Source organism: Trichoderma asperellum, chromosome 1 (assembly GCF_020647865.1).
Source record: "Trichoderma asperellum chromosome 1, complete sequence".
Lineage (NCBI taxonomy): Eukaryota > Fungi > Ascomycota > Sordariomycetes > Hypocreales > Hypocreaceae > Trichoderma > Trichoderma asperellum.
This window is the reverse complement of record NC_089415.1, coordinates 5,615,441-5,638,137: the sequence shown is the minus strand read 5'-3', so window position 1 is coordinate 5,638,137 and position 22,697 is coordinate 5,615,441. Positions and strand designations below refer to the sequence as shown.

Below are 22,697 nucleotides of genomic sequence, written 5' to 3'. Positions count from 1 at the left end.
AGAAGAAGGGGGAAAAAAGAGCAACAACAACAAAAAAAAAAAAAAAAAAAAAAGGGCTAGCATCACCGAAATTTCCCTCCCCCCATCGCCAAGGTTGCAATGTACGATGGGCGGATCAAAAAGGCCCGCCAAGACGTTTCGTCATGCTCTAAGCGGCCGGGAGAAAAGGAAGTCTTGGCGAGGGCCCGTTGCTGCCGCTGTCTTGGCGATGTAGACGATGTTGGATAACTGGGCGAGACGAGCTTCTTGATTGGTGGATTGCGGGCCAGAAGGGCGAGATTGCATTGAGCGCAGCGTTTACTGAGCTTCTCTGAATGAGCTTCTCCGAATGAGCTTCTCCGAACTTGCCTCCTCTCGTATCAGCTGGCTTGTGATTATCTGAGCGTCAATCAGATGCCGGGGCAGTGTTTTTTTGTTAGTCCTCATTGCGTGAACAGCATGGCATTTGTCATGGGGTGGCGCAGTTGGGTTGATAACGGTGTAACGAAACGTACGGAACAATGTGACCATGGCCAATATCTTGTTTTCTCCCCCATGTCTAAAATGCTAAAGTCTCACCGTTTTCGTATACCTCCAAGCTCGTGATTGTATAATGTGCATATGACTAGGCACTACATATGTGGAATGGCAGTATACAATCATAGCAATCCAAGTGACCTGGAGATCTTTTACTTGCGCTCACGTGCTTGACTCATGCTTACATATAGACACATAGTTACTACCGCTTTAGAGACTTCTCCTTCACCCAAAATGTAGCAGCGAAACATCCAAGGCCAAAAAGGAGCGAGGGTATGAAGGCTGCAACTGTAGCAACCTGATAACTCGCCCGCACCTGTTCGGCCAGCAATGGCGGTAGCTCCTTGATAATGTCCAGACTCTGGCGCACCTTTTCCTCGATCTGGCTGGCATCTTCCCCAATACGTGAGGCGAGTTGCGTTCTGAGGACTTGCTGGAGTACAGCTGAGCTGGTGCCAACGCCGATGCTTGAGCCAAGAGATCGGAAGAGATAAGAGCAGGCGATGGCGACTGCGCTGTCCTCCGGGGCCGCGTTAGCGATGAGGGCGATGAGGATAGTTGTAATGCCTGAGAAGAGAGAGTTAATCATTTTAGAATAGAGTATGCGAAGGCGGCGAATGATTCAACTTACCACTTCCATTCCCCATGGATGACACCATAAATGACGCTGTAGTTCCAAAAAGCGAGCCATACCAGGTCGTAACAATCAAAGGTATCATTGCGAGGAAGAGCATCCCGTAGCTGATAGTTGTTGGCCACCAAAATTTTCCTGTTCTCTTAATAATCCAGCCGCCTGTTAGAGAACCGAAAACGCCCGAGATCGTGGCCGGCACAAGCATCGTGCCGCTCGTCGTGGCGTTGAGGCCCTTGACAGCTTGGAAAAACAGTGGCACAAAGAATATGGCGCTCAGTTGGGATGCCATGCCGAACATGTTGACCAGAAAACAAGGGAACAATTCTCGGCTAAGTATGAGGTGGCCTGGAGCAAATGGATGCTTGGCGACCTTCATTTCGACGAAGAGGAACAAGGCAAAGAAGACGGGCGTCAAACTCAGTGAGATGATGGTGATGCGATTTGACCATCCGAGATTTGGGCCAGAGTCTAGGCCTGTCAAGAGAGAAATGACGGCGAACACAAGAGTAAGGGCGCCGAGGAAGTCAACCTGACGAACTTTGGAGACCCAGTGATCCTGAGAAGGAGGCTCGAGATCGAGGATTAAGTATACTGAGATCCAAGCTATCAAGCATAGGGGTGCCTGGATCATGAATGACCTGGTTATTGTTGTGCTCCTATTAGCCAAAACCCACCCTTGAAAAGTTTCAACTTCGAAAATCTTACCATCGCCATCCTAGAGAATCAGCGAACATTCCGCCGATGGGAGCTCCCGTGCTAGTCTATTACCGATTTAATCAGCTCCCATTACTGCATATTGGGTCCAGATACTCACCCCGGCGGCATATACGATGTTGATGTAGCCCTGCCATACGCCACGCTCCTGTAGCGGGACAATATCAGAAAACAGAATCGTCACCACCGAACTCATGCCTCCTCCGCCGATTCCGGCGATGGCTCGTGCGACACAAAGCTGCGTCATACTCTGAGCAAGACCGCACCCCAAGCAGCCGAGGCCGAAGACGGCGTACGCGAAGAGAAGGCATGCCTTTCGACCAAATATATCACTAAGCTTGCCGTAGAGAGGTTGGAAGCTCGTGAGGGTGAGAAAGTACCTTTTAATGCCTATTAGCTGCTTCCTTTATATATATATATATATATATATATGAACTAGTTCATCGCCATATCGATAGGGGTAATAACAGCAAGTCCTTGGGAATAATACTTACGATGTGGCAATCCAGCTGGTGTTGTTCAGAGCCTTGAGCTCACTGCCAATTCTGGCATAGGTTGCCACCGCAAGTAACTGGTCAACAGCGACAAGAAAAACCTATGTGAAGATATGTTGTCAGCATAAGGTAAGAAATATCTGGGATGAGATGGCTATTTACCCCAACACCCACGGCAGGAAGCAAGATGTGCATTTTGTCCGCCATGGGATGCTTCATCTGCCGTTCCGCCTCGCCCAAGCTGCCATTCTCGGCATCGCAGCCATCGCTTAGGACGCCATTTCGAGGAAGAGGCTCAGAAAGGAGCGGTGTCCTCTCAGTTTGGGGCTCAGCTGCCAAAGGCCCATCTTCGTTGGAGGTAGACGATCTCATCTTGGTGAGAGCTATTAGCTAATACTGCCAGTTGATTCAACAGCAGTGGCTCCTCTATCGGCAGATCACAAGTCTAATGTTCCGATCAAGGAAGCACACGCTCCTGCGCATGAGACGCGTATTGTCGAACTGTCACACAAAACAGCCGGTGACAGGAGCTGAGATGTAGATTGCCGGAATCAGCAGCCCCCCACCTCGGCTTTTATTCAGCCAGGGGTCTTATTTATCAGCAAAATCGCCGTGTCGTTTAAAGGGCGTTTTCCCATTAATAAATCTGCACAAGGGAAAGTAAAACGCAATTAGTAGCAGATATGGTAAAATATACCGAGCGCAAGGTAGGTTGTCTACCGATAGGCCAATTTGGCACTCCATTTTGGTAGGAATAATGATTGCTGAATAATGGCCCACGAGGCTCGGATTTAAATTGTCACCCCAAAATCCCACGTTTCGCCTGGATAGTCAGCACATACAGACCTACCTCGGACATTATCTACAGTAGGTTCAATGCATATGCAGTGGCTAGGGTGTGACGAATTATTTGCGACTTGCTCAGAAGCTTCTATTGCAGGCAAGCGGGAAACTGAAAAATAGGGATCGCCAAATGAAATTTCACACACAAAGGAGAAGAAGAGCATTAAGATCTATCAAGAGTGTGTCATATTATAGATATATGGTAGAGGTAGTAGAGGCAGTAGAGGCAGTAGAAAGATGAACATCCATGTAGCTGCACTTCGTGACTTTAGCCAAGGTACTGCTGGGATGCTGGATAGCGAAGGTATTATTGACTTAGGAGGAAGGCGCGACCTGTATCGCAGGCTTCCTCAAGCGACAATGTTCCTTCCCTAAATATAGAGGCAGTCAGCAATGTTCCTTCCATACTATATGCCATTATAATGTCTCTTAATGCACATAAAAAGAGAGTGAAAGAAAAAAACCTTGACTACATTTCCAATTTGATTCTCACAGATATACTAAACTCCTCAATTAAACAATGAATGCCTTCAATGCAACAATCACCATCTGGCCAGAAGCGCCAGAAGCACAACCGCAGCCGCTGCTGGAAACGTCGCCCCCTATTACATGCCAAGAGCTACAAGCCAAGCAAAATCCCCCAAAAAAATATCGACAATCATCCAAATGAGGGGAATTGACAAAATTGTAGGATGATTTAACCATATAATCGGTGAGATTGACTGGGCCATGGAAGGTATATCCTGAAGCCGTGTTAAAGGAGCTCCATGTTATGGAAAGAAGTTTGAAGCAACGAAACGTCTGAAGATATACCTCCACGCCGCAATACACATAGTTTGTTATTTTAGTGACCTAGGCTTGAAATCATTGGAGCATTGCGTATGTATTACTAGCATCAAATTAGGGCACATCTACGCCAGGCAGCAATGAACCTCAGGAAGAAATGAGAACAGCAACGCGATTCGATAGTCAATTCAGGGATTTGTGTCAACAGCGACACGGCATATCGGATGTCAACGGACTGTGGGGTTCCGCTCTTGATCAAGAAAACTGCACACAATGTTTCTTTGTCAATCTCCGGGGGAGGCCGAGTGCCGTGGGCTGAGCGAACAGGGTAGCACATGCAATACGAGTACGTATGAATGAATGAATGAACGATTAGTCCTAAGATTGCGGCTCTAATACGCGTCGCAATTCTAAAACAAATTTTAAAACGACAAGCACATACAATGTGTACATGGTATTGGACGCTGCGGGTAATTGTGGCCCGGCCACAGATAAAACACGGAAGGATCATGCCAAGAAACAAAGAGGACATGATAGCGGTTACCAGATATCCATGATTTCTGCCCCTTGCTCGTCACAGCATCTACAATTCGCCTATTTCAAGCTAGATTTTGTTTACTGCACCATTGCTGTAGCTCGATGGTAGATTATACTTTGAAGTAACCGTAAAAATTGAGTTTCAATAAGAATAGTACATCAACTTAAAATAAAACATCCAGCAATTTACATCTCATAGTACGGGATACTAGTTGTCAAGAAGAAAACATGCACATTAAAGAGCCGGTTTTTCCTTTTCACTTTCACTTTCATTTTCCCATTTTTATTAAAATGGGGAAAAAAAAAAAAAAGGAAAAAAGAAAAAGGAAAAAGGAAAAAATGCCAATGATACCGCATGAAGCAGCCAAGCAAGAGAGTCTCTTACCCGGCAGCAGGCCACGTTTTAAACCCCTGCGCGTCACAGATGAGCCCGTGCACATATGCAGCTTTCCTCGTCCAAATGCGGGGGGCTCGTTAACGTTATTTATTGGTGCTGACATTCCTGCCCATCATTTTCTGCGGCCTTAATGTGAAACATTCAATAGTAGTGACAACGCTGTCAGCGAGATAAGGTAACTTGTTTCCCATTTCTCAGTGGAGTCATTCTCGCGATTCTCAGCCTGTTCATGCCTTGTGCTGCCAATAATAGCATGTACCTGGAAAGAATATTGAATAGTATGCATATACACACGTGCTTAGTACGGACCCTCCCGTCTACAGCGACGTAACGGAATTCTTCAAGCCGGTGGCTTCGAGACATCGGCCTCACTGTTAAGCCACCTCACCAAATGGACACTTATCCAGCTACCGTCGTCATCTGCATTGTGTCTCTAGCGCTTGATTTTTCCAGATGGCGGGAAACCGGTCGCTTTATGCGCTAATCTCCTGTAGTGACGTGGTGGCGCCTCTTAGGAGCGTCATTAATGCGAATTAGGCCAGCACTTTTACGAGACTGGGGCTGTCATCAGAGGTAGATCTCTGGTAAATCTACCGAGTGGACGTCTATTTCATGCCACGTATGTGTCCCGTGGACGTAATTCCATATAGCAATTGATGCAATGCAAACCTGCAAGCTCGCCTGGCCAAGATGCAGCATGCAGCTTGACTTCATTTCCGCTTCGGCTACGAGCATCGCCAGCAGACAAACAACGCGATGGATCTAAGCAGGCTACATCAGCGCACGAAGTAATCCACCCACCCCTGGCTACGACGCCACATGCCCGTTTCATGGGCATGGCTCCCGCCTTTGGCTGGCGCCATTTGGCCCAAGTGGTATTAGCCAGGGACGCCCACGGAATCTAAAACAACCTAGGACCAGCTCCTCGTCTCAGCATTTCCTCCCATGAACTGCCAAATTCTTTTCAATGCGCATTCACACCCAAAGCGACCGGAAGTGCGCTGTACCGGCCGCGAAGAGGACTCCAACCGCCAGTCGTTGAGCCACGCAGGGAATCGTCGCAGGTTAGCGCAGGCACAGGCAGCTAAGTTGGGGAATCTGGACAATCCCCCACAGTCTCGACCGTTTTGCGTCTTTGCGTTTGTTGACTTCGCGGGCCACCATGTCGAGGCCATCCGAACTTTCAGTCCCTAAAAGCGGCGCATCCCGCTTCTCCAAGGCGCTGCCCACGGTGCCTGGATTGGACGACTACTACACAGACGACGACGGCGAGAGTAACATCGGCGGCGATAACAATAACAACAATAGCAACAACAACAGCAACAACAATAACAACACTAGCCATAACCGAAAGAACAGCGAGTACAGTCTTCCAGCAAGAACCTCCTCGCTGGCATCGCCGCAGGCAAAAACCCTCCCCCTTCCTCCGCTGCCTCCTCCGGTGCCTCCACCGACCAAGACGCTGCCGCCGACCCCCCAGAGCCAGACGAATCCCAGCAGTAAAGTGAATAGCTACAGCAGTACAGCCAGCGCAAACATCGTCGCGGCGCCCTCAATTGCGCCCAGTACGCCTTCGTCGGCGCTGAGCGCCGGAATGCTGAGCCTCCAATCGCCGCCTTTGAGTGCCGGATCCAAGATGTCAATCCCGCGAAAACCTGTCGCGAACCTGAAGCTGCCGGCGCCCTCTCCGCAGTATTTGGCCCAGCCATCTCCCACCTTCTCTCTGTCGAGTCTCCTCTCAGCATACATGGGAGATGGCGACGAATCGCGAAGCCCGTCTTTATACGAGACTACAACGAGTATTAGCGAGATCGATAGACAGGAAGTCGCAGCGCCTGGTAGCGAGAAGTCGGTTGCGGCTGCGGAGGCCAGCAGTGTCATAGCCGCAGCTACAGCTGCCTTTCCCGCTGTTCCTAGCAAGCCCAAGGCCACAACAAGCGGCAGTGGCTCACTGCCTGCCGCCCCCAATGCCGGCACTGGCACAGGAATTGGTGCTGGTGCTGCTGCTGCCACTCAGTATCAGCGCCGTGCTGAGCGAGACCTCCCTCCGCCACCACCCCAAGACGAACCAGCGGCAGAACTGTCCACGCCATCATCTCCTCGGCCCGAAATCTGGAAACGCCGTCCACACATGACCCAAGCCAGCAGAGAGCTTCCCGGCCTTACGCTCGACTACAGCCACGGATCGACTGCAGATACGCAGCTGCCAGCAGACCAGGACAACTCCCAGGCGCTGCCCGAGACAGTGAAAGCTGCAGTGCAACGAGCACCTCCATTCGCCGGTGGTTTGCCGGGCCGGAATATTCGTCCTTCATTGGGGGCCAAGGACCAACCGCCCCCTGCCGCGCAAATCATGGGAAGCGAAACATCCAAGCTGAAGCAGATCAAAGACAGGCTTGGCTCTCAGCGCTCCGAATCGATATCCAGCACTTCTAGTGCAAAGGCTGGCTTTCCGGGTGCCCCGGCTGTCCAGCGACCGCCAACGCCAGAGTATCGCAAAGAAGACGTCAAACAACCGACTGTCGAACCTTTTATTTCTCCCGTTTCTCCCGCATCATCCCCGGAAGCCCCCAGAGGTGCATCTCCTGACTTTGCAAAAGATCTTCCTCCTAAACCTCCCAAAGACAGCCAGCTTGCAGCTGCAAATACTCAACCACTATCACGAAAAGCGATACCAATATCCCCTAGCCAGGATCTAACAGCCGCTAAGAATTCATCTCGCCCGCCGTCTGATACAAAAAGCACGAGTACATCCAGCCAAGCAACTGTGTCACCAGTACTACGCAAGGGTGATACTGTTCCAGTACCAGCGGCTGCACCCGTGCCTGCCCCTGTGACGGCTTCTCCTCCCAACGACTGGGGATCTGCCCGCCCACGTGTTTCTGGGGGCACAAGCACAGCTGCTGTGCAGCCACAACCAGCTGTCATACAAACAGATGTTTCTCAGATAGCGAACTCTAAGCAGAGTACTCCCCAACCGACTTCAGATCCACGGCTGCTTAAGTCAGAAACACAAGGACTTCTTTATCGGGGCCGTGACGGCACTTTATATCCCGAGATGAAGGTTGAAGGCGAGCCTCATCCCAAGGCTGCATATTTCCCAACACAGACGTTTTCAAGCTTGCCCAAAGACGGTATCATCAAAGCGAGACCACTCACCAACACGCATTTTGATTGCTTCCAACAACATAGGACGATGAACCGCCGAAGCAACAAAAACTGTCCGCTTACCTGCCAAGCTTGCGATAGGGCAGATCTTGAAGATCGCTGGGCGTGCTCATTCTGCCATGTGCGAATATGCGACCCTTGTTATCGCAAGTTAGGCAGCTACCAGTGGAATCTTCGCCGCTTGGTGGACAACCTCGCCAACGCTGGTCCCCTTTCCCAATCTCGACCGGACACCGCTCCCGGGCTACAGGCAACGTTATAACGCCACGCATTCTCCTAATCCTGCCCACCGCATACTGCCACGATACCCCTATTCCGCCCACACCCCCTTTTCTTTCCCTTCTCCATTACTTCTCTTTTGTTATGGCATGTAATGTTACTGTCATAGGATCTGGAGTACGAATATCATCATTTATTGTCTTCTTTCTTTCTTTCTTCTTCTTTCTACCTTCAAGAAGAATTTGTATTATCAAAGTACCATAAAAAGGAAGCTCTGATTGGCTCCTCAGTTTTCCCTTTCGATACCATTTTCACAGCTTACCCCCAAAGACTTGAGGAGAAATTTCACATGCATAGTATTAGAGGATTGGTTCAGTCGCTCATTGGTTCAAAGAGAATGGGACAAAAAAGTATAATTCCGAATTTTTAGGGAAATTGACTTGCTGGAAACCATGGTTTGTACAAGGTTGAATTTGTTTATATGAGTCAAGGCATCTTTGGTTTTGTTCTCTAGAAGAGGCTGATTGAAATAGACTAGCATTGGGGTAAAACCACTCAGGGATAATAAAGCTGCCTTTTGAACAAGATTGCAAATACGGAAGGCCTTATGGTATCTAAATCGAAGTTTGCAAGTGACTCCTATTACTCTATCTTTGCCTCAACATGATACTCGCTTGCGGGGCGCGCTTCAAAGGAGGCGAGATGACATGAAGTTGTAAATCGACAATTGGTGGAGCTGGGGCCACCACCAGCCACATTAGCCCGACCTAAAAGGGAGTAGCCAGGCACGGCAATTGGGCCTATAGCGCCTAAGCTCCCTGACATCACCGCCCAGGCAGGGTACTGATCGGTGCATCAAATGTCACCGTCGGGCAGGCCAGCTTCAGACTTCAACAATCCCGCCCAATCTTCAGTATCGACGCCATGTCCTCTTCAATACCTCGCGCGCGCCCTCCGCAGCGCTCTAATACCACCGTGCCATCGTCGATACCAACGAGATCGTCTAGTACACGAGAACCCTCAGCATCTCGAAACGCCTCCCCTACTCGTCTGCCCAGCTTCAAATATGGTGCCCGAGCCGCCTCGATTGCTTCTAGCTCCAGCAGCTCGACGAACAGCTTGAAGAACACCACTACCACCACCACTACCAGCAGCGGCATCCCAAAGGCCCCTACGGCAACAGGTATACCTGGACGACTGACGAGATCAATGACCCTGGCAACGAAAGAGGTGATTGCAAGAAAAGAACGGACGGCGTCAGCCAACAAGTATCCGCCCTCGACAACTATGACTAGGCCATCTCTTCAAACGAGAGGGAGATCTACGAGCATATCAATGCCAGGAAAGCCAAAGGAGCTCGAGAGAAGGCCAACGGGGATTGCATATGCTAGAACTTCGGCCACCAATCTTGCTGGGCCAGTGGTATCGAAGCCGCCTAACCCTTCGAGGTCGAGAGACCCAATTCGACGACCTGCAACGCCTACAGCGCCAGTGGGTGCACCTGGAACGGCACGGAGGTCAGCTACGCCAACTGCATTGACTCGATCTAATACGTTCTCGGCTTCCGGAAGACCAGTCACGCCTACAGCGGCATCGAAAGCGAGGACGCCCCCTTCTTCTTCGGGTAGAGTGAGGACACCCCCCATGGGGTTGACCCGGGCTGCCACATTCTCGGCTTCTACTCGATCTACTACTTCTGCAACCTCTGCACCTCGATCCGGGCCTCGGTCTATTGGCCGATCTGTAACCCCGACCTCGACGGCTGCCCGAGGTGGGAATTCAGCTGCTAGTAGCCGAGCTGTGACTCCTACGGGACCGCCGAGAACTCTGGAACGTAAAGCTCCTTCGGTAGAAAAGTTACCAGCTCGCAAGCCGTCATTAGCAACGATCAGCAGGGTGGTATCTAGACTTTCTAAGCCTTCCTCTGCTGGAACGCTGCTCTCACAGGACCAAGCATCGCTAAAGCCTCGGACTTCAACTTCTTCTCTACAGCGGCCAGGCTCGCCAGCTAAATCATTGGCACCTAAATTGTCCACGTCACATTTGGCTCCACCGTCACCTTCCAAGTTGCCATCAAATATCGCTGCGTCAGCCGAGGTCAGTAAACTTCAGGCAGAGTTACTGCAGCTGTATCTATTGCACCGGGAAGCTCCAGTCGTAGAAGCCGAATGGAGAGCGAGTGCCAAGCAAAAGTTGGGAGATCGTTTCGCAAAGCTGAGTGAAGAGAGCAGAGATGTCTCCGAACAGGAGAGCGCAGCGCAAGAGAAGAAGAATGTGCTGGCGCTCAGAAGATGGGGTAGTGGCGGTAGACTGGATGAAAAGATACAATCATTAGAATCCATCATCACAAATGTCTGGTCGCTGAGTGACCCAAGCGGTCGATACGCCAATCTGGTGCGGCACTTTGAGAAATGGATCGGCGGAGTGAGTGACATGGAGGAGGCGAGAAGAAACGGCGCCATGCTCGCCCAAGGAAACAATGATCTGTTCATCGAGGACTTGGATGCCCAATGGAAAGAGGAGCGTCAAGAGCTCATCAACCAACTTGACGGGTGGAAGCAGCAGCTCAGTGACATTGACGATCTGACCCTGGATGAATTCTACGCAGAGCCGCCAGATGAAGACGAGAAGTCCAGCTTGGAGAAGATGCTGGACGGGTCGCGCGCCTTGATTAACAATATGTTGGCGGAGCTGAGAATCATGGAGGTGGTCGAGCATGAGGCGCTTTTGCGAGAAGACGAGTGGATTGGGAGGATGAATCGGATTGGTGCGGACGACGACTTTGAGATTCCGCGTGCGGGAGGCGCCTGGAAAGAGATATAAGGGGAATCCGAAGTCGGTCAAGGCGTTTGCTTCTCGGTTCCTTTCTAAAAATTGACGGCCTTGCTATTGTAGCGGGATATACGAAAACTGCTTTTCTATTTAAAAATATGGTTGAAACGAACAACGGAACAGTCACTTGATTACTACTATCATGAGCAATGTTAGCATTAGCATCGCATTAACGTCATCAATATCACCAAGTTCATTGGAATGAATTTCAAATCTGCTTTCACCTTTCGAAAAAGAAACTAAGACGTCTCATTTCCTAGCGAAAGCATCATATATTCTAAGTTAACGGAAAAAAAAGTGTCATGGGCCCAGCGAACTCCTTGAAGTCGGGGCAAAAAAACAATGATTCCACCTCGCGCGTAAAGTTTTTTCTTTTTCTTTTTGTTTTCTTTCTCAAAAGATCAAAAAAATAAAAAAGACCTCCCAGTGAAACTGAAGGGGAATAAAGCAAATCAAGTCGGTTGAGGAGTGGGTCTTCGTCCACGGAAAGAAGCAGTGGAAGTTGCTCCAACGCCACATCACATGCTGTTACCCATCCGCCCCATCCTGGCTTTTCGCATCATACTCGTCATTTGCTAATGTTCATGCATCGTCAATCAATCCTGATTTTTGTCTTTTTTTCTTTCTCCTCTCCCTTCTGGATGTATAACTTCTACTTCCTCTTTTCTTTACAAGAATGCTCTCCGGGGGAAGCTAACGCCTTCAATGGCAGGCTCGTCGACGAACCAGCTGCATCGGTCTCCCGCGGCTTCGTTGACGAGGGTGCAGGGCAGTCCAGAGCTCGTGTCAAAGATTTCCTTCATGATTGTGCTCTTGCCGGCGCCGGTGGCGACGAAAGCAACGCGGACGGCGTGTGTAACGACGGGAAGGGTCAAGGTGATTCGCTTAGGAGGCGGCTTGGGCGAATCCTCGATTGGTGCGACCCAGGCGTCGGTTTCGCGCAGCAGCTCGTGGTTGGGGAAGAGGGAGCAGGTGTGGCCGTCGGGTCCGCAGCCGAGCAGGAGGAGGTCGAAGATGGGCAGGCGCACAGAGTCGCGCGAGGCAAAGCTGCTAACTAGGGTCTGCTCGTACTGGTCGGCGAGCTCCTGAGTGTCGTTGAGATACTCGGTGTTGATTGCGTGCACGGCGGAGGGCTGCTGGTCGGCGGGCAGCTTATCGAGCAGTTCGGCCTTGAGGAGGGCGTAGTTGGAGTCTGCGTGGTCCAAGGGCACGGCGCGCTCGTCGGCGAAGAAGATCTCCCACTTGGGGAAGTCGACCACGTCTGCGGGACCAGAGGAGGGGGCCAGGAGGGCTGCAGCCAGAGTCTTGGGGAGCGAGCCACCAGATACGGCAACCTTGAAGGCGCCATGTCTCTCAATACCAGCGTTTTGGCTCTGGATAACATAGGCTCGCAGAGCTTGCGCGAGGGCATCGACGCCCGGGAAAGCGTATAGGTTGGGTTGTGTCTTAGGCATGATTATGAGCGAGTCGAGGCGAGGAGCGGGTAGTTGCTGCGTATAGGCCAGAGGCCAAGTGCGAAGGGATGAGATATAGAGGAGTTATTGGTGCTCGAGCCGTGTTATCGAAAGTCCAGTCTATCGAGATTTTTGCGCAGTTTGAGGTTTACTTTTTTTTTTCTTTTGTTGTGTGTGGTTGGAGTTTTGGAGCTATGGGAAACGAGCTATGAAAGAGGTCCCGGTAGCCTGGACGGCGGGGTTGCTCTATTTTTCCGCTTGGGGGAGTTGAAGGTTGCGGCCTGTCAAAAAGAGCTGCGTGCTATGCGCGCGGGGTTATGTCAGAGGCGCATGGGAAGATAAGATAACGATGGGCAAAGTTCAGGTAGCCGTTGCCACTGCGATGAAGGTTAAAAGACGGGCTGAGGCTCTCTCTTGGCTCTTTTGGGAAGCGTTTATGAATTCTTGATTACGAAATTTCCTCTTCTGTTCTATGAAATGGGCTACTGAGAATACAAGAAGGCTGTACTTTGCGAAAGAAACTGGAGAAGATTCGAGAAGGCTAAGGAATTCGGATCGTGATGTGCGGTGCAGCGCACACACTCGGCGCGGATCTGCAGGGATGCCGCTGGCCTGCATGCCATGCCGCTTGAGGCGCTCGAGTTGGAGAAGCATCACGTCGACGTCAATGCGCTAGTCAAAGGTTATTAGACTGATGTCAAAAATGTTGTCTTGTGTTTGGCATTCTGATGCTGGGCTTGGAGATGTAGTATGTAAGTCGCACGGCAATCGCGGATAGTAGTATAAATGGTGTCGTGCACTATTATCTGGTAGCTTCAAAAGTACTAGGCAAGCTAGGGGTCAGGCAGTGGGTAAAAGAGGCGGAATTGAATCCGAAAAAAAAAAAAGGAAAATGATGTGTTTATATCCCCATCTTCATCTCTATACATCAGTCTCTATACGTCCCACTTGGATCTGCCTAGGTAGGCAGCATGCCTTTTGTCTTCTATCTGCAGATGTTGCTACGAGGTATTCCTTTTGCGACTCAGCTGAATTTCATTTGAGTCTTGAGTATGAGTATAATTTGAAATTCTAGAGTGGAGCACACAAACGAATAGACAACAGCGGAGTGCCGGCAATATATTCTCTATAGTATCATAAGATAGGTGATTGGAGGAACCAAATCATCATTTGGTTCGATTACCGTGGGATGTCCTGCATCTTCTGCCTTGCTTTGGTATTGCTACTGCTAGGGGCTGTCTCTTGCGAAAGCCATAGGCGAAATGCTGGCCAAGCTGCCTTCGATGTGAGACATGCATCTGATCTCTGACCATCGAAGCTAAAGCGCTTGGTCTAGGCGAAAAGGGCAATTTGTGAATGCAACTGTAACCAAGCCAGGAGTTATTTCTTCACATGATGGCCAAGCTTTGCGGCATTAGCTTAGTGTTTAATATCCAGCCTTTGCATATTGCTGGGCATATTGCTGGGCATATGTAGGTAGCTGGCTGGGCAACTTGCAGCGTATCCATGTTCATTGTCAGTGCCGCGCGCCGGCTTACCACATCGGCTTACCACATGGCTAGCAAGCCCAGGTAGGCATTTTGGCATTTTGCTGCCCCCAAGCGAGAGCCGCAAAGACTAAGGCAACACGGCTGCGAGCTGCGAAATCACCCACCCATAACACCCAACCTTCTGTATCTAATATTGCCACATCAAAACGAACCCTGGGATGTTGATTACTAACAAGACCCTGAGACGGCGACGGATATAACGTCATGCTCTTTTGTGGCGATGCTTTGGTGTTGCGGCTGGAAATTGATAAATGGTGTAGTGACGTAATGATGAAGTCTCGAGAGAAGCCGCTTCTTCATGAGCGTATCTTCTCGAGTGTCTGAATACTGCAATTTCAGCCTCTCAGCCTCATTTAATCGTCGTCGTCGTCAACGAAGTATTGACTACATCTCTGTATTACAGTAACCGACTCCCGATTCGCCGGGCAAACAAACTGTGCCATCTGGTACTACCCTAGTGGCAATAGCCTGTTATAGCCCATGCTTATTGTTCCCCGCCGCTAGGGTTACAGCAAACCGTGTATGTTTCCGGCAGTTATCTCATGGCTTACACGGATTGACGAAGCACGCAGATGGCTATACCAAGTATACCTAGCAGAGCGGGCGTTTGTAGATACTACTAGTAGTTACCACCGGAGCAAGCTCGCTGTCAAAGACTGCTGTGGGTCTTGCTCAACGCGGCCAGGACGTTGCAAGGCACAAGGCATCCCACGTGGGAACAAGAGGCGAGAATGAGTCGCATCTCTGGAGGTGAGCCTTACCATAAGGTTAGATTTGATCTTCTTTCATTCATTCTTTCTCTTTCCCATTCGACTTTTCCTTAACCTCATATGCCGGCTAGAGTGATGTTATCGAACAAATGGTGGATCTCTCGTGATGGCAGCTCGGCCATCTCCCCTCCTCTATGTTAACCCCCCCCCCTCGTTTGTAGCTTTAGTATCAGTGACAGCGGGTGCTGCGGCATTCTTTGTTCAATGCCCTTGACAGGGCTATCCTTGGCACCTGCAGCTTGTGGCACCTTGGCCGCCGGATACTACTATCTGTGTGACGATGGAGTTTTCGTCTGTGTTACTGACGGCCCGGAGCCTTCAGCCCAGAATGCGACTCTAGCTCCAGTTTATCCCATGGCTGTCGTTGGCTGCCACAAAGTCCCACCGAGCTACACACTCGGAATTCAGGGTCCAGCGGGACGCACACTCCGAGGGGTGCTAAATCAACACCAATCAATCGCCAAATCCCACACGCTTGCGCGCCTGCTAGCCCATTTGGCGCATCGTCTAAGGCCTCATGAGAATTTTCAATTTTTCTCTCTGTGCCTCCCTTCCCTGCCTTCACCCGCAAGCAGTTCTCTATTGACGTCCCCTCTTTTGGCCTAGCAGTCTCTGCCAGCTTCGGCATTTGTTGTTAATAATACACCGAAGCCCTTTTGTAAGCTCGCGGCCTTGGACGGCCATTGGCTCTGGACCATCCGCAGGTGCCAATCTGGGCGCCAGGCTGCAAAAAGGCCGTGCCGCTACTCGGACTTGGGCTGGACTGGCTGCTTCCTTCCCTTCCCTGAGTCGACGGTTGCAAGGAAGGCACCCGGTTGTGTTGCCCCTCCTCCTGGTTTCAAGAAGCCGCTCTAGGGACATACTCGTGCATATCTATCGCGGGTCCAGAAGAATCTGGAACCTTTTCATCCTGCTTGGGCATTGTTCGTATCAGCTTGTTCAGTGCCAAGCCGCCACAGTCGTTCGACGCCGGCGAGCACAGCTGCCTATAGCCAGCAACAGCAGCATCACAAACCACCACCACCACCAGCAAGCAGTGGCAACGGCAACCTCGCAACAGTGGCCTGTACTCTAGAATCGAAACCACTGCAGCTATAGCAGCTGTACGGCAGCAGAGTGCGTCACGAGCCGGCTTCACTTCAGTGTCACGACCTTGGGCCGGCTTATTGATTCGCTGTCTTTCTTAAGCCAATCTGCGTCTCGTCATCCGCGCAGGCTTACTGGCTCCTCTCATCTCATTTGCCTTGCTGCGTCTTCCCCTCTATTCTCCTCGTCTTCCCGACCTTAGGATACCACGCCCACTAGCTTTGCGGGGATATAATCGACCGCGGCCTCGATTCGTGCCTCTCGTCTTCTTTTGTAAACCCTGGTAGCCGTTGCATTGACTCCTAGTCAAGCCTGTCCTGCAAGTCGACAAGCGGCGCTATTCACCCACACGGCTTATACCCGCAGCACGTCTTCCTTCACCCGCCAATCGAGATTCTTTCCCGTTGGCTACCTTGTATCAGCAACCCCTCCAGCTCGGCCCAACCCTTTGGTCCAGCGTTTCTGCAGAAGTAGAGAAGAAATATCCTGGCTTTGGGGGATACAGTGGCTTGACCGCCTGTTACAAGCTTGACACTTGTGTTGATTTTTTTTATTTAAAAAAAAATCTCCACTCTCTTTCCGTCGATTGCTCAAGCAGCAGGGGCTTTCACGATCTTGTAGCCCCGACAAGCGATCACCAAGCAAAGTTGTTCTCCACTCTAGCACAAGTCAAACGTGCCTAATCATTGGCGAACACCTGCTGCTGGCTTTCTTTTTTTCTTTCATATATTTTGCTTGTCGATTGACCTCTACCATTCTCTGTGCGCCCTAAAGCTGTGGTGCAGTAGCCCCTTCTGATTGCTTTGCTTGACGATTAACTGGTACCAATGTCGTCTCCGGACTCAGATCAAACTGCTCTTAGCGAGAAGCTTCTCGAGCGCCGTCAACAATTGACCGAGGGGCTCAAGAGCTTACCGTATGATTTGATTCTTTATCTCGAGCGGGCGGTGGTGTACGCGGATCTTGGATACCCCGACCTCGCCGCTGGCGACGCATATCGAGCACTTCTCCTTACCGACGAAGTTACGAATGACGGATTCGAATACCATGAGCAATCCTTAGAATCCCTAAGCAAATATGTCGGCGTAACCCTTCCGGAGGTCTTGACCCATAGCCAAATCGCCGATGAGTATCCTGATCTGATCAATGGCAGCCACGAGGATGGAGATACTGCTTTCAACCAGCTGGCAACCCTTGCATCAGTACGGGCCTACCAGATACTATCACTGAGTCTCTTGCTGTGTGGTTGCTTGAAAAGTGCATCTCAGTTCTGTGATCGGGGCCTGGCAGTTGCTCCGCAAAATGCGAAGCTGCTTCACACTAAGGGACATATCGACAGCGTGGCTAGACAGAAGCTGGGCCGACAGGATTTTGACGCCGGTGACTTACCCGACTTTGGTCTTGTCCGCCGAGAAGTCTATCCATGGAATGACCATGAACCGGATCGCTTCTCATCCGAGTCTCTGCAGTCCTTAAATGCTGAGCTGAAAGAGATGGCCCCAAAGTGTGCCGTCCAAGTAGCAACTCTGCCCATCTTATTAGAAGGAGAGAGTGAGACAGACAATTACGAAATTATCCCGACCTGCAAACAGCTGGGTGTTTTTGCTCAAGAGGATATTGAGGCTGGTGAGGTTGTGCTCAGGGAATACACTCTCCTCACGGCCAACAACCGACATAAAGATTCGGTTTGTGATGCCTGCAGCTCTGACCTTGCTCCGCTTGGCAGCGATAACCAGCCCATTAGGTGTGAGGAATGTTTTGATACTGTCTTTTGCAGCCAGGAGTGCCACGACCTGGCCCAAGATCGCTATCACCCTGCTGTCTGCGATAAAGACGTGGACTCAATTGCCAAAGATCCTAGCGCGTTCGAAGCTGATGAGACTCTGCACCTCCTTCTTCTCGCCAGAGTCTTGGCGATAGCTGCCAATGAGGAGATTCACCCATTGGATGTGCGTGAGGTGAAGTTCATCTGGGGCGATTTTGTTCCCTCTCGAGCCAACGAGATCAATGTGTCGCCCAACGCTGGCCCTCCACCGGAATGGACGCTCCCATTCTCCTTCAAGTATAATATCGAGACGCCGCTGCATGTTCTGGAGAAGATGGATGTAGATATCTACACCGGGTTGGAGGAATACGACCTGTGGGTCCTCAATACGCTCTATGCCAAATTCCGAGGAACAGCCTCAGCTCGCAAGAATCCTCGAGACGGGAGACCAGATGTTGCTGCGGTTCACCCTTATTGGTGCCTAGCTAACCATGATTGCGATCCAAACGTCACTTGGGATTGGGGCGGCCGAATGGTTCTCTCAGCAAGAAAAGAGCGTGTCGTAGGCGGCAGGCCCGGTGGCATCAAGAAAGGAGAAGAGATTCTGAACCATTACTGTGACGTGACACTACCGGTGCAGCAACGACGCGAGTGGGCTCAGGGCAGCCTGGGAGGCTGGTGTATGTGCGAGAGATGTCGCACAGAGGCTGCAGAGAATAGAACGACTGGAAATGGAACCTCGGCGTAAGCGTCAGCAGTCTCCTGAGGTCTTTCCCCCCGAACAAGCAGCATCGATAATTGCGGCTAGGGTGCTTGGTCATCAATATGTGTCTATCCTCAATAAAAACAGGCGATGGCGCAGTCGAAATCTAGCAGGGGCTGCGAAGCTTTCCCCCAACCCCTCCAGAGAATGTCCGAACGCAATATTGATGACGCATCTTGATACAATTCCTCAGCATGCATGATAAAGAAAAAGAAAACTTATTAAAAAAGGAACAAATGAGGCAAGAGGGTTGGCTCTATGATAGAAGTTTACAAACCCTACAACAGTCAGGGACCCCCGCTCAGCTATGACACCCGCACATAGGAGAAAAGAAAAGAGACGCATTTTTGTTACCGTAGCATCTGCCACTGTGTTCACTTAACCCATACCCAACATTGATAGCGTGCGTGGCTTTTCTGAAGAATGGAATGATAACGGTCAGCTGCCCCCCATTTTCGGACCCCCATAACCCGTCGAGGGATTCCTGTTTCTACGATGATGACCCTCTAGCTCTTTCCCATGGGACCGAGGTGGCAGGGCCTAACATGATTTCTACCTAATGCATGTATTGACCAGGATATCAACGGCTTGAGGGTTTTTAATCCCGTACAGCACGCCGCATTCATGGGCAAGGGGCTCATTGCAGCTGCCATATGACGCAAATGTTCGTTCCCCTATGGTCGACGGAGCTTGTAGCATGACTGGCGAGGATGGCAATGGGCGAGAGCTAATGATGCTCATAGATCAATTGGATACGATCCGTGTACCTACTCTCGCTGCGGGAGTGGGTTTGCCGCAGCCTGCATGAGAGAGGGCCAGCCTAACCAGAATGTGGCACCCTGCTCCTATCCGCCGAGAGTTTGGCTCCTCCACCGGTGAACATAACCGAAGGAGGACTATAAGATGGGGTATTTTTGGAGAGGACGTGCTGGCAGCACTGCATACTGCAAGCGGTACTTATAGCTAACACAGTCTTTATTCTTCACACGCTCGGCGCTGTAGATATCAATCAGTAGAGAGAAAGACATGAGGATTCAAAAATCGGGTCCGTCCAGCGCTAAATATAGTATTGGCAATAGAATACAGGAGAAGAGGAAGAAAGCAAAGTAGGAAGAAGAAAAGAGATATGTGAAAAGGGAAGAAAAAAAAAAAGGCATGGAAAAAGAAGCCAAAAAAGAAGAAAAGAAAGATGAAAAAAATTCCAAATCTAACATACGCCACCCTTTCCCGCCAGAACCGCCGCCACCTGTTTGTTTTTGTATAGATCCTCTAGCCGGAAACACCGTCCACAGTGTATTCTGTCTGCCAATGAATTTGTGTCCTTCATGTCCGTTTGCCCCCTTCTCTTTTATCCCCATCTCTCTCCGCCTATTACCACTATCGCCCGGTGTTTGGTAGAGGTCGTGGTCCTACGATCTGCCTCCTTCCGGCGCCAATGCCCTGCGACCCTTTGTTCTGGCTGTCTCCACCAGTATAACCGCTCCACTGGCCGACATCCCACCGGCCGTCAATGCCTCCTCCAATGCCGTCGACGCCATTCTCGCCTCGGGTCATAGCGGCCGTCTCTTTCTGGGCTTCCTCCCACTCCTTCTGGCGCTGCCTCTCCATCTCTTTCTCGCGCTCGAGCAGGGACTTGGATGCCCAGCCGGCCGCCTTGGTCTTGTCTTGACTCTGAATCCGGCGGCGGTCCTCGGCATCGCGTTCCTCCGTTGCGCCGAGTTCTCGAGCGTATGTCTGCTGGGCTACATTCGGCGTGGGAGCCGAGTTGGTAGCCAAGAAGCGGTCTGTGCGACTCTGGGGTGCTTCTCTCGGAGGGGACGAGTACTTGGCTGGATCAGGCAAGGGTCGTCCTCCGGCTCCCGGCAGAGCAGCATTATTGGGATTAGGGAGAGGGCGGGGAGACCTGGGCAGGGGCGACGAGGCTAGACCTTCTCGTTCGTCTTCATTCAAGTACTCTTGGTGCTGCTTCCACTTGGTGTGAAGGACTTCGCGCTCTCCTTGAGAATAAGACTCGTGACGGTTCAGCTGCGAGGCATTGCCGCCTCTTGGGCTTCGCGGCTCATCTTGCCGACTCCTAGACGTAGGCCTCAGTTGAGCTGGTGAGGTAGGTACTTTGCCGTCAGCGGCCCGTTCTTGTCGGTCACGCTCGTACTCAACTTCGCGCTGTTGTGCCTCGTGAAGTTGCTCCCTTTTCACTGCCTCATGGGCCTCGGCCTTTTCAGCGTTGGCCTGCTCGGCTTGATACTGGCTGAGGAACTGCCCATGTAGCTTAGCAGGACTTCTAACAGCCCGCCGTTCTTCCTCAATGCGGGCTTCAGCCTGGGCTTCTTCTTTACGGCGCTTGTCCTCGGTCAATTTCCATTGCCGCTCTTGTTCCTCCCACTCCTTCTTCTCTCTTTGGACTCTTTGGCGTTCTTCCTCCCTCTGCCGCTCTGTCTCTTCCTGCCATCGCTTCTCCTCTTCAGCGCGAGCGCGGTTTTCATCCTCGAGCTGCGCCTGGCGCCTGGCCTGGGCCTCTTGCCTCTGACGCTCCTCTTCCGCTATCTTCTCCTTCCTGATGCGTTCCTTCTCAGCTAAACTCGGCACCTGAGGCGCGGCAGCAGTGATTTGCCTGCGGGCTCCAAAAGCGACTCCCATGCTGCCCTGACTAGCGCCGCCCATGTAGCCGTACTGCGCAATATTCCAAGCTGGAGCTGTTGAGCCCTCGTGTTCCTTCTTGCTCCAGGTACTAACGGACTTGGGGGAACCTGGGCCCTTCCCGGTGCTCTTCGCAGGGCTCACCTTGGCTGACGCAGAGTCTCCAGTAAAGGATGCTCCCCGACCGCGCGGGCCTGTAGCTCCAGCCCCGGTGCCTTGAGGCGTTACAGCTCCAGGTTTCGAAGATTTGGGGCCGATCACATGAGGGAAATTTGCCGGGTTGGCGGCGTGCGCAGCTCTGCTGAATGCGCCAATACATTGTAGCACCTGAGCCGGATCTTTGCGCTCAAACAGGTCGACGGTGAGAAAGGTGTCGTGCTGGTGCAGGTTCAAGGGCGGCGCCTGGCATGCCTTGAGGAAGTGCGATATGTTTTCCATTTGGACAAAGGGCATGGCTGACTTCTTGAACTTGATTCCAGGAGCTGGAACAGCGAGGTTGATGAGCCTGAAAGTGAGAAAAGAGGAAACGTTAGCGCATGCGACAAAGAGGAAAGGACAGCTACAGGCGGTTGCTGCGGCGGAAGTTGGGCGCATTTCGCATACTTGCAGAGGGCGACGCCATCCTTGAGGCCGTCTAGGAGATCCTTTGACGGCAGCGATTCTCCCAGCGTCTCTTCGATCCATGCGCGGGCTTCGTCGGCGGCGGCAGGAGTATACTTTTCGAGGCGCAGTCTGCGCAAGTCGCCGTCCAAGGACGTCACGGAAGCCATGTTTGGACGGCCAGAGATGGGTTGGTATAAGATATATCTGTCGCTATTGCTCTCTTCTTTCTCTCTTCCTCTCCGGCTTCGAGGATTTGGATATTGCAAGCCAGGAAAGATGGAATATGTTTTGTTTTGTTTGTCGGATGTTTCGAGGAGGATGTCGTCACCAGGCCAGCGTGGGATGTCGTAAGCGGCAGGTTCGGAATGCAGTCGCAACAAATAGAAGGCTGGGCGCACTGGAATTCAGCGCATGGCAACCGCACGTTTGCGCGGGCTTTAGGATGTTTCTTTTAGAAAATGATACGTCTGCGCAACGATGGCGAAGACAGAACCAAGTAGGGGTATAAGTAAAGTATATGGGTGGGAAACAAGGTCCAAGGGGGGGAGAAAATGGAAAATAAAGGGTTCAAGTACCTTTCGCGCGGCCCCTTGCGAAGGCGAATGACGCACGTCAGCTCCAGCTATGCTGTGCAGGAGCAGGCGGGGGAGATTTTCGTCGGGGACCTGATACCGCTAACATTGGCCTGCTGCTGCTATTATTACCACCAGTAAAGGGACAAATTACAGTTATTACACGGCGACTGGGGGGCGTGGCTTGCGAGAAGATTGGGGGGGAACAGAGGTGGTGCCACGCACGCGCTGCTCAGGTACCGCTTTGCTGGAGACACAGGATACAAGGTACCTTGATCTGCTTGGACCCTTGGGTACCTACATGGCCTACTACTTACTACTAGGCACCTACCTCTGTACCAAGGCAATGCCAAATTG

The 22,697-nt window shown here is 51.4% G+C and overlaps 6 protein-coding genes across 7 annotated transcripts; 3 read left to right on the top strand and 3 right to left on the bottom strand.

Moving 5' to 3' along the window:
- Positions 1-495: 495 nt before the first annotated feature.
- On the bottom strand, positions 496-3,048 carry TrAFT101_001751 (uncharacterized protein). Of its 2 annotated transcripts, XM_024899552.2 has the most exons (6): positions 2,521-3,048; positions 2,359-2,459; positions 1,965-2,244; positions 1,856-1,911; positions 1,148-1,788; positions 496-1,083 (listed from the first exon to the last, which is right to left on the bottom strand). In XM_024899552.2, exons 1-6 carry the CDS (start codon positions 2,728-2,730, stop codon positions 719-721), a joined length of 1,653 nt encoding a protein of 550 aa, XP_024762878.2. In that variant the 5' UTR covers positions 2,731-3,048; the 3' UTR covers positions 496-718. The 2 variants fall into 2 exon arrangements, with proteins under 2 accessions (XP_024762878.2, XP_065982507.1); XM_066126406.1 differs by having other exon boundaries at positions 496-1,788.
- A 2,319-nt stretch (positions 3,049-5,367) lies between these two features.
- On the top strand, positions 5,368-8,910 carry TrAFT101_001750 (uncharacterized protein). The gene has a single exon (XM_024903603.2). The coding sequence runs from the start codon at positions 6,084-6,086 to the stop codon at positions 8,349-8,351; it is 2,268 nt and encodes a 755-aa protein (XP_024762876.1). The 5' UTR covers positions 5,368-6,083; the 3' UTR covers positions 8,352-8,910.
- Positions 8,911-9,141: 231 nt separating this feature from the next.
- TrAFT101_001749 (uncharacterized protein) lies at positions 9,142-11,592 on the top strand. The gene has a single exon (XM_066126405.1). The coding sequence runs from the start codon at positions 9,233-9,235 to the stop codon at positions 11,129-11,131; it is 1,899 nt and encodes a 632-aa protein (XP_065982506.1). The 5' UTR covers positions 9,142-9,232; the 3' UTR covers positions 11,132-11,592.
- A 216-nt stretch (positions 11,593-11,808) lies between these two features.
- Positions 11,809-12,594, bottom strand: TrAFT101_001748 (uncharacterized protein; the record flags this gene model as incomplete). Its single annotated transcript, XM_024899736.1, has 1 exon — positions 11,809-12,594. One exon carries the CDS (start codon positions 12,592-12,594, stop codon positions 11,809-11,811), a length of 786 nt encoding a protein of 261 aa, XP_024762874.1.
- A 4,233-nt stretch (positions 12,595-16,827) lies between these two features.
- On the top strand, positions 16,828-18,513 carry TrAFT101_001747 (uncharacterized protein; the record flags this gene model as incomplete). The annotated part of the gene is made up of 1 exon (XM_024906319.1): positions 16,828-18,513. The coding sequence occupies one exon, from the start codon at positions 16,828-16,830 to the stop codon at positions 18,511-18,513; it is 1,686 nt and encodes a 561-aa protein (XP_024762873.1).
- Positions 18,514-19,377: 864 nt separating this feature from the next.
- Positions 19,378-22,659, bottom strand: TrAFT101_001746 (uncharacterized protein). Its single transcript, XM_024906318.2, has 2 exons — positions 21,769-22,659; positions 19,378-21,670 (listed from the first exon to the last, which is right to left on the bottom strand). Exons 1-2 carry the CDS (start codon positions 21,933-21,935, stop codon positions 19,906-19,908), a joined length of 1,932 nt encoding a protein of 643 aa, XP_024762872.2. The 5' UTR covers positions 21,936-22,659; the 3' UTR covers positions 19,378-19,905.
- Between the last annotated feature and the right edge of the window lie 38 nt (positions 22,660-22,697).